Here is a 14,867-nt window from a genome sequence, read left to right as displayed (position 1 = left end):
CGGGTATGGATCTAGAGGTCGGACTCGGCATGATCTAAATTTTAAGATTCGTGAGTACGGATCCGGGTCCGGGGATTCGGTAAAAATAATTCAAAATTCTAATAATATAGCTACAAGAATATGCCTAGATTATGAGAGCTTTTTGTGGAAGCACCTACATGTAGTTTGTACTAGACATGTGATTCAATCTTCCATTCTACTAGGTGCTAGACTGCGTGCTCCGAGAAACTAGTTAAATTTTCTACATAATATTGAAGGTATGCCATCTCATGTCTTCAAATCTCTACTTTTTGTTATCTTGAGAAATCATAATCTCAAAATTTTTCTTTAATTTGGTCATGAATTTCGGTCAAAGTATCCAATCTCTATTGACCGGATCCGACACGAATTCCGTACCCAAACTCGTGTAGTGTCGTGTCGGACACGGTACAGCGGCAAAAGTGAAGGGTCCGAGCAACATAGCTTATGGGGCAGACTTTTAGTTATGGCATAACCCATAAGGCATAACTTTTCCCTAAGCCATAGACTTTGCCTTATAAGATAAACTTTTAGTTATGCCTTAAGAAAAAGTTTCGCTTATGGGGCAGACTTTTAGTTAAGGCATAACTAAAAGTATGCCCCTAAGGCGGAACTTTTCCTTAAGGCATAAACTTTGCCTTATAAGGTGGAACTTATAGTTATGCCGAGTCCGACATAACTTTAGTTATTCTTTAAGAAAAAGTTCCGTCTTATGGGGCATACTTTTAGTTATATCTTATGGGACACACTTTTAATTAAGGCATTACTAAAAGTTTACCTTGAAAAGTAAAAATAAAATAAAAATATATGCCTCAAGGCAAAGTCTGCCCCTATGGGCAGACTTTTGGTTAAACATAACTAAAATTCTGCTGGTGGGGGCATAGCGAAATTTAAACTTTGCCTTGCGATTTTTTTTTTTTAAATTTTTGACTGAGTGGGGGTTCGAACCTGGAACCCATGAGTTTTAGCCAAAGGGCAAAATTTAAAGATTACAAATATGAGGGGCAAAATTTAAACAAAATTGCTCCACTAGAGGGGTCAAATGTGCGAGTCAATAAATGGGCAAATCATTAGGTGCCTGAATGTAACTTAGGCCGAGGGTCATAGTCCGACCCTCCAACTCTTATCAATTTTTTTTATGTGCGAGTTAATAAATGGGCGGATCATTACGTGCCTGAATGTTACTTAGGCCGAGGGTCATAGTCCGACCCTCCAACTCTTATCAATTATTTTTTTTTCGTTTGATTTTTATCTTATAATTTTGTTAATTACCTAATATTTTTTCTTCTATGGTTATATACAACATATCGAATAAAGAAAACATATTAACCAAGTTTTACATGGGTCAATTCGAGCGACATATATAGCTTGTCCAGTTTTTGGACGAACTAAAATTTAGGAGTTCAAATAAGTTGTGTTAATAAATGAATGGGTTATTAGTTCAATTAAACTTGGATGAGTTTTGTGAATTTATTTTTATGGATTAATATCTACCTTAATCAACAAAAATCTGAATTAGTAGGGCCTTAGAGTGAATATTGAATACCGAGTTAAATATTGGCCTACCCGTCAACTTTTATGCTAGTCAACTTTTATCAGTTAGTTTTGCTGTTATAATTTGAATGAATTAAGCATATTATATTTTTATAATACCAACATTACTAATATACTCTATTGAGCTTGTACACTCTGCCAAACAACTCCTTACACACGACGTGAATCTGAATTGATAAGGACTTCAAATTGGTATAGGAGGGAAACAAAAAAAATAAAAAATAAAAGTAAAGCCCTAAACTGGATCACGGTTTCTAATCTACCCAACTTTTCGACGGTATCAAAACTACCCACTTAAAACGGTCCAAATTAATACCTCACGGAGGGTAAAATAATTCATGGGTAAAAGCGGTTCATTTTTCCTTATTTTGTAGCATCCGTTAGTAGGCAGAGTATTTTTGCGTTATTCGGATGGTTACAGAATATTCTTGAGCCAACAATTTAACGGGTATTATTGAGACAGAAATATAATGGAGGATAAATCTGACCTATTTTAAATAGTTAGGGATACTTTTGGTCCTTTTTCCACTGAAAAAAAAAAAAAAACCAAAAGCCCAATTGGATCCTGCGTTTTGTAGACAGTCTACCTGTCAACTTTTGTCAAAAATAGCCACTTAAAAGGATCCGATTTAATTCCTCAACCGTGACACTATAACCCACATTGTATCAATTCAGTAGTACTGATGGAAGTTGAGGGCAGCATTATGTACGAAACTCTCACCCCTCTATCCACCACCACCATCACCACCACCGACGAACATGAACTGCATTCCGTAATGAAATTTCTCTATCAACATTGTATAAAAGTTGCAATTTAAAATACTTTACAAGTAAGCGCACTAATCTCAAATTTTACAGGGAGAGCAAAACCCCCCAATTCAAATTGGTCAAGGGTAAAAATGGATTATTTTTCTTTATTTGCAGCAACAGTTAGTAGGAAAAATATTTTTAAGCTATTCGAATAGTTGGAGGGTATTTTTGACAAAAAAAACGTAGCTGCGACCCTCTACAATTGGATCCAGGGTTTCTAGTCTACCCGTCAACTTGAAAACGGTCCAAATTAATTCCGCGACCGTAACAATGGCAGCAGCTGAGGGTATTTTATACGATACTCTAACCCCTCTCTCCCCCAACGAACATGAACCGTACATCGTATTCCGTAACGAGATTTCTCAATCAACACTACAGTGTCCTTCACCTGAAACCGCCGCACCTGATTATTTCTCACTCGACCTTAACAGTGACGGTGCTGACGTGGATAACAGTTCCGTTTTAACGCCGGTGCCAGCTGTTACTACTACTCCGTTAACGGTTAAAGGACTTGAAGGCAATTGGTTTAGGGCTAATTGTAGGTTTAAAAGTCCTATGCTCCAGCTTCACAAAGGTAATATTTTACGCCACGTAGCCTATATTTTGAGTTTGTTATCCGGTTTAGCCCCTATTTTGAGTTTGTTACCTGGTTTAGCCCCTATTTTGAGTTTGTTATCCGGTTTAGCCCCTATTTTGAGTTTGTTATCCGGTTTAGCCCCTATTTTGAGTTTGTTATCCGGTTTAGCCCCTATTTGTGTATAAACATCTTTTATACAAGGTTGATACATTATGTTATGTATAATGCTTTCCCCTGGGTATACAACATTATACAATATTTTGAGTTTGTTACCTGGTTTAGCCTATATTTTGAGTTTGTTACCCTGTTTAGCGCATACTTATGTATAAAAAACACCTTTTATACACTTATAAACAAGGTTGATACATTATGTATAATGCTTTCCCCTAGGTATACAACATTATACACTATTTTGAGTTTGTTACCTGGTTTAGCCTATATTTTGAGTTTGTTACCCTGTTTAGCCCACACTTATGTATAAAAAACACCTTTTATACACTGTTATACACTTTTATACAAGGTTGATACATTATGTATAATGCTTTCCCCTGGGTATACAACATTATACAGTATTTTGAGTTTGTTACCTGGTTTAGCCTATATTTTGAGTTTGTTATCCGGTTTAGCCCCTATTTTGAGTTTGTTACCCGGTTTAGCCTCTATTTGTGTATAAACACCTTTTTATACAAGGTTGATACATTATGTATAATGCTTTCCCCTCGGTATACAACATTATACACTATTTTGAGTTTGTTACCTGGTTTAGCCTGTATTTTGAGTTTGTTACCCTGTTTAGCCCATACTTATGTATAAAAAACACCTTTTATACAAGGTTAATACATTATGTATAATGCTTTCCCCTCAGTATACAACATTATACAATATTTTGAGTTTGTTACCTGGTTTAGCCTATATTTTGAGTTTGTTACCCTGTTTAGCCCATACTTATGTATAAAAAACACCTTTTATGCGCTTTTAAACAAGGTTGATATATTATGTATAATGCTTTCCGCCTGGGTATAATATTGTATATTAATTAGGCTACGTGGCGTAATAATTTTCAAAAGCTGTATACTTGTGAAAATTTCCCTTCTTTTGGGTCTGCTTGATCTCTAATCAAGCTTCAACTGAAAGATAGTTTCGAAGAATTGATATGTTTGTGTATATGTATGCATGTATAATATTGTTATTCTGATAAGAAGTGAAGCTAAATTTGTATGTATGTATGCCTGTATTGTTAACACAAACACGAAGGTTAATTTCCATTAAATATGTGTTTGTTTATATGTACACCTAATGCACGTATAATATTATTCTTGTGAGAAGCAGTGCAACTAAATTTGCTGTAAATTGGCTGTGTGTGTGGAATTATGTACGTATGTCTGTACTGTAAACACACAATGTGTATGTTTGTGTGTGTGTGCATATTTAGGCAATTAGTTTCGTTCTAATTATTGGTTTAAGAGTCCTATGCTCCAGCTTCACAAAGGTAGAACGACGTTGTTTTTGTATTCTGTTTTCTGTTTTCCTTTATACATTGTCAGCCCCTTAAACTTGTTATACTCCATTTAGATACTCAAACTGAGTTTGGTTCCAATTGAACACCTCAACTCCTAATAAAGTGTTTCAATTAGACACTTTCTATTCAAATTATGGGATTTTTTTTTTGTGTGTTTTCATTCTGTCTATTAGGTAGTTAATTTAACGAAATGTGTATAATTAAAGGAGATAGACATATTTTGTGTGATTTAACTTAACTACCTAATAGACGAATGGAAACACATGCAACTTTTTGTTTCTCCAAATTTTGAACCGTAAGTGTCTAATTGAAACACGTTATTAGGAGTTGAGGTGTTCAATTGAAACAGAGCTTAGTTCGAGTGTCTAAACGGAATATCCTAGAAAGTTTAAAGGGCTACCTATGTATTAAGCCTTGATCTTTCTTCTGGTTGTGATTGATCTCTAACCAAGCTTCAACTAATAGATAAATTCTTAGAATGATTAAGCTTGCACGGACACAGAGTTGTATATGCATGCATGTGTACTATTCTTCTTCTGAGAAACAGTGCGACTAAATTTGCTATGTGTGTGGATTATGTATGTATGCCTGTACCGTAAACACACACACATGCGTGTTTGTGTGTGCGCATATTTAGAGTTCATATTTTTGACCTAAAAGCTTTGCAGCTAAATTTTCTTAAACATGCTGTGCGAGATATTTGCAGAGATAATAGATTTTTGTGAGTTTTTATCACCGACACCGGAGGAACAAGCATCTCGTAATGAAGCAATAGAATGTGTTTTTGATGTTATCAGATATATCTGGCCCAACTGTAAGGTCTGTGCTCAGACTTTTCCATTCCCATCCCATCCTTATATAGTACATTATATTTGTGATGTACAGAAGCACATTGTTTCACTGTGTTAAAGTTCCTTTTAATTATTTTTTCCAGTCAGAGGTCTTCGGATCATTCAAGACAGGACTTTATCTTCCTACTAGTGATGTTGATGTAAGCCTACTCTGCTTATTTTTCAAGTAAATTTCAGATTTGTTTTCTTGGTAACAATATATTTCTCACTGAAGTGCTGTAACTTCTGGCAAAAGTTGGGCTAAATTTAAATCCTCGCTTGAAATAACTACTAGTCAACGACCATTCAATACCGTATTCATAAAAAAAAAAAAATCCGGCAGCAACAACAGCTTCCCCTCGATACTGAACTAGCTGGGTTCTCAAATCCTACATGACATGCAACAAAAAGCGTCATGCTAAGCTGGACAATCCTGTATTTGATCACTTATTCTGTGAAGTTACCTGTAAAGGCTGCTGTACCCAACTAAAGAGCATGTTTTTTTTTATAAGAAAACAAGTTGCTTGTTATAAATGTTTTTAAGACTGTAGACTTTCTTTGTCTGCGATGATAGATCTTTTTACATATATGATTTGTTGGTTGATTGTGGTATTTGCAAACATGGTTGAGATTACAATAGAAGTGATGAGCTGCTCTTTGAAATACAGCTGGTGATTTTAGGGTCAGATATTAGAAGTCCTCAAATTGGGTTACAAGCTCTTTCCAGAGCTCTTTCACAAAAAGGAGTTGCAAAGAAGATACAGGTTCATTACGTGACCCTGTGATCAATGAGGAACATTTTCTTTTGTTTTCTTGCCCCTAACCATAGGTTTCTGCAAAGAAATCTCACAATCTGGAGTTTTCATGTACTTTACCAAATTAGGTGATTTCAAAGGCTCGTGTACCAATAATCAAATTTGTGGAGAAGAAAAGTGGCATTTCATTTGACATAAGGTTCGATTCTTTTTTTTTTTTTTTTTTATGACCGACATGAGATTTGATTATGCATTATTTTAATGAGATTCGGACTATATTGTGAGTTTGTTGAAGATAATTTCTTATTTCTGATGTTTATTTGTCTTGTCTTTATCCCAAAATCATAGCTAAGAAAACTATGTTTTGCATTAGCTAGAACTTGTTCCATTTAGTCTCTTATTGCAAATTGTATTGCCCTTGTATTTTGCTGCAGTACTTTCTTGGTACTGTTTCTTAATAAAACTTAACTTATCAAAAACAAAAACAAAAACTGCAAATTGTCTTGCCCCTACTTGGTGGTCACTGGATAAGGAGAGGTTGAGTTTTGCTTTTCAGCTTCTCCAGACTTGGTTTCAGTTCATTATCTAATGGAAAATAATTCTGCAGGTTTAATTATGTAATTCATTTTTTTTTTGTTTCTCAAAAAAAAATTATGCAATTCATTTTTGTGTTTTGGGCTAGTCTTTTTCCTCGTGTTTTTTTTGAGTTTCTCACTTGGTGCATTTGAGCAATTTGTCCATCTTAGTTTAGACTTTAGTCCTTATCTTAACAAGCCAACAATGTCAAATGGAGGGTTAATCAAACTCTCTCCTTCTGCACTTCTTTGGAAGTTAGAGAAAAAACCTATGACGACCCGTTCCTCACCGTTGGTAACTGGAAATAGCTTTGATATACCTCATTGTTTTATAGCAGCTTCAAGTTTATCCAAATATTTGCTATGCAAACAAGACTGCTAACCTTTTGAACACAAATGACTAAGTCTGATATTGAGTAAAGAGCATGTCTGATTATAAGACTAGAATTTACCTAACCTATGCAGCCCTCCCTCCCTATCCTGCAATATGACTGTATGCCTAGGTGTCAGGAGTTTGTAATTGGCAATTTTGGCACAAATTTTTGAGATGGTGAGATGATGGTGGTGAGAGAAGTAGGGTATGCACTCTGTGAGTCATTTCGGTTTTGGATTAATTTGATTAGGTAGGCAAATTAATCGTCAATTTGAATTTGGTTTGGTTTGGTTTTTCTCTCTCGGTTTTGGCCTCTTTTGGCTTCTACTTCATTGCTCCAACTTGATTTTTTTTTCCCTCTGATGTTAAATAAGACAAGGAGATTCATTCCTGGACAGTGAGATCAGTCCATGCTTAGCTAGATTGTTTAGTTGGCATTTTCATTCTCCTGTAAACAGTGTTGACAATTTTTTGGATTTCGTTGGCTCCCTGATTCTAGCATAGATATTGTTCTGGAGCTAACATTTTGTTTATTTTTTGTAATTATGCATCTTCTGGATGCCTTCATTAATGATAATTACTTCATTGAAAAAAGATGTCTTCATATCTCTTGCTGTAACATGCAAATTATTTTGTCTTCATATCTCTTGCTGTAACATGCAAATTATTTAGTTAACTGTATATTACTAATTTCCTGTTTTGTGGCCACAGCTTTGATGTGGAAAATGGACCCAAAGCTGCTGAATTTATTAAGGTTTGTGCCGATGTTCTACTCGCTGAACAGTGAAAATCTACTGATGTTGAAACTAACTATGTCTGATCATATTGTTTTTGCATTTTCTATAGGATGCTATGTCTAGCTGGCCTCCTCTGCGTCCATTATGCTTGATATTGAAAGTGTTCTTGCAACAGAGAGAGTTAAATGAGGTAAAACATTAATATCTTCTGATATAATGCGTAAAAAGCATGTTAAGGTTGCTTGCTGATGATAAGGTTCAATCTTTTCTGCTTTGATTCATAATCTTCTTATATTGCAGGTTTATACTGGTGGGATTGGTTCTTATGCACTGCTTGTAATGCTCATAGCAATGCTGCAGGTGAATCAACTTAATCACATGTTCTAGTAGTGTGAATGGTAAATTGCGACTGGTCATAAATTTATGTTGAATAATTGGACTTATGGTCTCACAAGTAGATAGTCGAGTGAAATTGTGGCGTGACTAAGTCGAATATTAGTTTCACCTTGGTCTAAAATTCTCAAGCAGAAAAGGCCCTCTTGTTTCTGTTACACTTTATGTTTCACTGGCCCTATATCTTTTCTCAACTATGCCAACCCCTGCTTTTCACTTGCCAAATGCATGTGGCAGGATATTACTGCCGCTCTGTTTTCACATGAAAGAAAGGTGGAATTTCTATCTGTGATTTGAAGAGTATGGATTAAAGCAAGTTTCTGAAATTAGACAACTCGAGCATGTTATCTTTAATTTCATCAAGTAGAATTGACCTTTTCCGCTGTTGGTATGACATTAAGGTTTGAAAAACTTAATTGTGTCTTCTATTAGACATAGGTTGAGATGGGAAAGAAATGGAGATTTGAGGTACTGCGGATGTCTGTTCTGATTCCTACACCTTTGCATTTGATACTAAATCCATCTTGAAAGTCTAGATTTCTTTTCTATTGTTCATCACTTTTGTATTAACTACTTTAAAAGAGTTTTAGTGAAATCACCTTGAAAAAAGAAGAAAGAATGAGTCTTTTGAGCAGACCACTCTTTGATACTTTATATTTTAGTTCCTCCTCCCTGTGGGGTATTGTTGTGGTGTGCTAATTGTCATGTAGTAGTAGTTATCACCAATGTTTTTTTTTTTGTGTGTTTTACCATGTTTTGATTATTTGGTTTGCTATGTAATTCGTTTGCCAGAATCATCGAAGTGGACAAGCTTCTGCGGAACAGAATTTGGGAATTCTTTTGGTACGTCTTCTTCAAACTTGTATCCCTTGAAAATTTTCAAAGAATATAATGCTGTACCTAAAATGACCCAACAATGTTCTTGTCTTTGAAGAGAATGGTCAAGCTGCAGGTGGGGAAACGGGGTAAAAGAATCAAAGCTTTAGTTTCTTTGACGGGCAAAAGAGAAAAATCCTTAAAGGGGATGGTTTTAACAAACAAACTTCTTTCTAGGAAAGATGAAAGCCTAAGGCAAAGTTTCTCTAATGTGTATAAATACAAAGCCATAGCACCTGTATGAGAGTATTCGTGTGATGAACTTCTAAACACCCTGGGTATGGAAAAATCCTTGGTAGGGACTAGGGACGCTTCCCCCCGAATGGGGCCCTACTCGGCGCGAATCCGGATATAGTCGGGTTCCAATGCGGGTACCGGACACCGGGTGGGAAAAAAAAACAACAAAAACATACCTAGTGAAATCCCGCGAGTGGGTTCTGGGGAGGGTGGTGTGTACGCAGCCTTACCCCTACCTTGTGAAGGTAGAGAGGGTGTTTCCAAGACCCTCGACTCAAGTAAATCATATCAAAAATCAAGTATGTAAAACAAATACAGTAGTGAAAAAGCCACGCTGAAAACAATGAAGAAGAGAACAATACAACAACAACAACAACCCAGTGAAATCCCACAACGTGGGGTCTGGGGAGGGTAGAGTGTACGCAAACCTTACTCCTACCAAGATAGGACGACTGTTTCCGAAAGACCCTCGGCTCAATAAAAAGCATAAAAAGAGGTCAGATAAGGCTAAGAAATTCAAAGCGATATGAAAATGCAAATAACGAAAGCGACACAGATAAAATAGGATAATCAAAGTACAGGATATAACAGATAATAGCAGAAATCAAAGCACAAGAAATTATACTGAGATAATGCGCCTACTAATAAGGAAGGATAACGAGACTATCTACTAGCCTTCTACCCTAATGTGGGTCCTCCAAACCCTCCTATCTAAGGTCATGTCCTCGGTAAGCTGTAGCTGCGCCATGTCCAGTCTAATCACCTCTCCCCAATATTTCTTCGGCCTACCCCTACCTCTTCTGAAACCATCCATGGCCAACCTCTCACACCTCCGCACTGGGGCATCTGTGTCTCTCCTCTTCACATGCCCAAACCATCTCAGTCTCGCTTCTCGCATCTTATCTTCCACCACCTTGTCCTGAATAGCCTCATTCCTAATCCTGTCACTCCTGGTGTGCCCACACATCCATCTCAACATTCTCATCTCGGCAACTTTCATCTTTTGAACGTGAGAGATCTTAACTGGCCAACACTCTGCCCCATACAACATAGTCGGTCTAACCACCACTTTGTAGAACTTGCCCTTAAGTTGTGATGGCACCTTCTTGTCACATAGCACTCCGGAAGCGAGCCTCCATTTCATCCACCCTGCTCCAATACGATGTGTGACATCATCGTCAATCTCCCCGCTGCCTTGCATGATAGACCCAAGATACTTGAAACTACTTTTCTTCTGGATGGCCTGGGTACCAAGCCTAACTTCCACGCCAACCTCCTGAGGTGCTTCACTGAACTTGCACTCCAAGTACTCTGTCTTGGTCCTACTCAGCTTAAACCCTTTAGACTCCAAGGTATGTCTCCAACCCTCCAGCTTAGCGTTAACTCCGCTATGAGTCTCGTCGATCAGGACTATGTCATCCGCGAAAAGCATACACCATGGCACCTTACCTTGAATTTGTCGCGTCAATCCATCCATCACCAAGGCAAATAAAAACGGACTAAGAGCTGATCTTTGATGCAACCCCATCACAACTGGGAAGTGCTCTGAGTCCCCTCCTATTGTCCTTACCCTGGTTTTGGCTCCCTCATACATGTCCTTGAAGAAGAGAATAATAGCAACAACAAATAATACGATAACTGAAGTAAAGGAAATAACAGGTAATACTAAAACCGAAGAATAAGATACTAGGAGAGTAATAATAACAATACTTGATGTGCTGAACTTCGAAACCATGTTCAAAAATGTTAGCTTTATATGTTCCTTGCTAATACAGAAATCTCCTCCTTTAAAGTTCCAAACTTCCAATGTGATAGTTCACGGTTGTCATGTTCTACAACGACTGCCTTATTGACCTTGCTTCGCAGCTGTCTCTCAGAAATTCCAAGGATAGTTTTACTCACCTATTATATCAATCTCAAAATCATCAAGAAATTGTGTTGTTCTTGAAGACTACCGAAGAGGATTGATAGAGATCCAAACTCACTGTTTTATCTTTGCCTCAAGAACATCATAGATAGTCCAGAATCCCAACGGTCTTTTCGCTCTTCTAAAAAGAACCTTTGTTCCAGATTACTTTATGATATATCCTAATTACCTTGGACCTCAATCTGTTTTATGCTTTACTAGAAGTTGTGACTTGCTATTAATTTCTTTTGGTCTCTTCAAATTTTTGCTGCAATTATTGCCATTGGTGAGAAGATTATTTTGACCCTACTACCAACTAATGCTGGCGAGTGCGGGGGGATAAAATTTTACCTCGACTCATATCTAATCTTAGTTTGTCTGGGAGAACTAAGAAATAAATTTTTAATGGGTTGTTCAAGCAGATTCCTAGAGGTCTTTGAAAAAGATCAAAGCCAAAAGGCAAAATTTTGGGAACAATAGGAAGTTTATAAAACCAAAGCCTTAACACTTATATTTATAGGAGAAAGACTATACAGCTCTAATTATTATCGGTCTAGGATGTATAGTTCTTGTCACTTAAAAGGTTTTTGAAGGAAGTTTCCTCTTCCCAGAAGCAATTAAGAGAAAGGAAAGTTTTAGGTTTTGTGCAGTGCACTGCAGGTTGTGCATTTCGTCTTGCTTCTGTCCCGTGCCTACTTCTTTCCTTTTTAATCTTTGATTCCAGAATTAATTCTTAAGCTGAGCGACTACCTTTTACAGTTCCTCCTCACCTGCTATCTCTGTCTGCTTTCATTCCTTCTCCAGTCCCTTATTTCTGTTGTTTCAGCATATTGGGACTTTCTATTGCAAAATCGCCCTACAGGTTCATATTATTCAGGCTAAGTTGAAAACATTTGCTCATATGTTTTGATTTAGGTTAATTTCTTTGATATTTATGGACGCAAATTAAATACATCAGATGTTGGTGTATCTTGTAATGGAGAAGGTACCTTCTTCCTGAAGAGTAGCAAAGGGTATGAAATTTTCATATATACTAAGTTATATCTGTGTTTTACTTTGAGTTGCATAAATATATCTGTTGGGTAATTTTACTTTGTTGCCTTCTTTTTGTCTTCAGGTTCTCAATTAAAGGAAAGCAATCGCTTATTTCCATTGAGGATCCACAGGTTACCTCTTATATCTGAGCTGTTAATATTTCCCTAGTTTCTGTTTGGATATCACAAAGAACATCCATGAGCCAACATTGTTGTCTCTGTTCTTGCATTCTTTCTTTTCCTAATTATATTTATTTTAGTTATTCTAGTTAATTTTATTTTTAAGCTTGACTATGGTGTCAGTTATTTCGGTTGGTCTTATCTTCTTATGGAGCAATGAAGAGAAGGATTATGTCCCTTTCCTTTTTGTTCAGTTATATGTTGGGTGAACCTTATACTTAGTAAATAGTAATTGAGTGCCTTTTTTCTTTTGAAGGTTGTATACATTATAAACAAAGTATTAAACTAGTTTTTTTCTTGTGATTGCAGACACCAGAAAATGACATAGGAAAGAGCTCCTTCAATTATTTTCAGGTGAATTCCACATGATTTCAGATTCTGCTCATTTTCTTTTATCCATTTTCATCAAAATCATGCTCGAGGCATTGCACGTCAATAATACTGCTTAAGTTTCGTTAGGTGATATAAGAAGCTGCTTTGTCTAGCAATGTATATGAGTTTCACTGATTGTGAATTTTGCATGTTCCCTTGTCATGAACATGGGGTATTTTAGAGGCAGCTTGTTGTCAAGCAGCATGTATTATCATGTAGGTTTATCTTAGCTGTTCTTGATACGCTTTGTGATTCCAAGCACCCAAGTTTGAAACATAAGTTTGGCCCCTGGGCTTTGGTCTACTGGTTGGAGTTCAGCTCGTGATGTGTGTGTTAGGCGCACGCCACGGGTTCGGACCTTGCCGCAGATAAAAGCTTGGTATTTAAGTAGAATTTGTGGGTGAGGGGGGGAGGGGGGGGGGGGGGGCTCATTATCGACTGAGTTTTGGACCGTGCGTCGCTGGTCGCTTCCCCACTTTGGTCCCTTCCCAACTTGAACACGCAACCTTAGGGTTGGAGGTGGAGGATGCTTACCACTTGAGCAACCCTCTCTTCTCAATTATCAAAAAAGTTTGAATAATAAGTTTAGATTGAATGCAGATCCTAATTTTGATGTGATCCCTTTTGATATTTGCTCAGATTTGTGTATGAGAACTGGAGATCATAGAGTAGTTTTGTTACTGACTTCAATCAAGAACACACTAGCTCTGTATGATTTTGGTGGTTACGTGTTTACACACAGTTGGTCCTGTTGCCTCTTTCTTCCTCCGGAGCTACATTCTGAGGTTCTTGTTTGTATTGGTGCAGGTCAGATCTGCTTTTGCAATGGCTTTCACGACATTGACAAATGCAAAAGCCATATTTGGCCTAGGTCCCAACAAGAGTATTCTTGGCACAATAATTAGACCAGATGAAGTACTAGTGGAAAGGAAAGGGGGTTCAAATGGGGAAGTGACTTTTAACAACTTGCTTCCAGGCGCTGGGGAGGGACTGCAGCAGTATGGTGACCAGCAGGAGATCTATTGTAACTGGCAATTAAATGATGACGATGAAGAAGCACTCCCGCGAGGAAATGGGATTGTTGAGGATGGTGGTGCTCAATCCTCAGGAAAGAAGAGGAAATCGTCAAAGGAAAAACATTCTGCTAAGAAGGTGAAGGAAAACGGGCATAGTAGTAATGTCAGAGATGAAGAAAATTCCTCGAGGAAAGAGAAAAGTTCGAAGAAGCATTGGAAACATAACAGATGGTGATAAGGCAGCAATGATATTTATTTACAGTTGTCAGAGTTCATCTACGGGGATGCCTCTACATGATATTTAGCCTACATCAGATGGTCAGATCATGAGGAACCTTGCCGTAAGTATACTGATGTATCACAGGAGATGCCTATGTGGCAAAGTTCTTCAGGTAGTTTCTATGGTGGCAACATTGACGTGTGAGCTTCCGTATCAGGTGCAACTGGAGTGGGATTTCATATTGAGTGAACATCATCTTCAGTGTTGTAACATGCCAATTTTGACAAGAGTGAGCTGCTGTTGTAATTTAGAAAGAAAATCAGAGTTGTAAGACTATTCTTTGTATTTTAGTTTAAAGATAAAGAGACTTTCTGAAAATACCATTTGATCATTTTGCCTAGTTAATGTATTCCTAAAACAAAGTGTATGCCAAATGTAGTTTGAGATGTGGATGAATACAGTGTTTTACGTAGTTGCGTCCAGAAGTGTTTTTCGTTTTCCCCCCGGTACCTGCATTGGGGCCTAAACTCGGATTTGCACTGGGAAATTTTACATTGGGGTAAAGCGTTTTCTAATAAAGGCGATTTTATATTCGGGGTTCAAACCCGAATTCATATTTGGAGTTTAAGCTTGCAATCTCTGGTTAAGGATAAAAGAATATTATCATTCACCCCTAATCCTTCTTGGATTTCATTTGTACTGATGAGCTGATCTATGAGGCTCTATATATATTTTATTTCTCCTTTTCTCCAAAGAGTGAACTTGACAAATCTCAAAGAAGTGCCATACCAAACGTGCTCATGAAGGTTGTACTATAAGAATAAAAGAAAACAACAAAAAACAGAATAACACACGAGGGGTAGAACTGACAATTCAACTGTTGAG

General features: G+C 37.2%; 1 protein-coding gene across 1 annotated transcript; it reads left to right on the top strand.

Annotated features, from left to right (window-relative positions):
- The first annotated feature begins 2,338 nt into the window (after window positions 1-2,338).
- On the top strand, window positions 2,339-14,454 carry LOC132628798 (uncharacterized). The gene is made up of 13 exons (XM_060344565.1): window positions 2,339-2,956; window positions 5,185-5,297; window positions 5,413-5,469; window positions 5,977-6,072; window positions 6,192-6,262; window positions 7,723-7,765; window positions 7,858-7,938; window positions 8,049-8,108; window positions 8,934-8,984; window positions 12,076-12,173; window positions 12,278-12,326; window positions 12,684-12,728; window positions 13,554-14,454. The coding sequence occupies exons 1-13, from the start codon at window positions 2,653-2,655 to the stop codon at window positions 13,995-13,997; spliced, it is 1,512 nt and encodes a 503-aa protein (XP_060200548.1). The 5' UTR covers window positions 2,339-2,652; the 3' UTR covers window positions 13,998-14,454.
- Window positions 14,455-14,867: the final 413 nt, after the last annotated feature.

Source organism: Lycium barbarum, chromosome 1 (assembly GCF_019175385.1).
Source record: "Lycium barbarum isolate Lr01 chromosome 1, ASM1917538v2, whole genome shotgun sequence".
NCBI classification, from domain to species: Eukaryota; Viridiplantae; Streptophyta; class Magnoliopsida; order Solanales; family Solanaceae; genus Lycium; species Lycium barbarum.
This window is presented reverse-complemented; position numbering and strand designations above follow the sequence as displayed.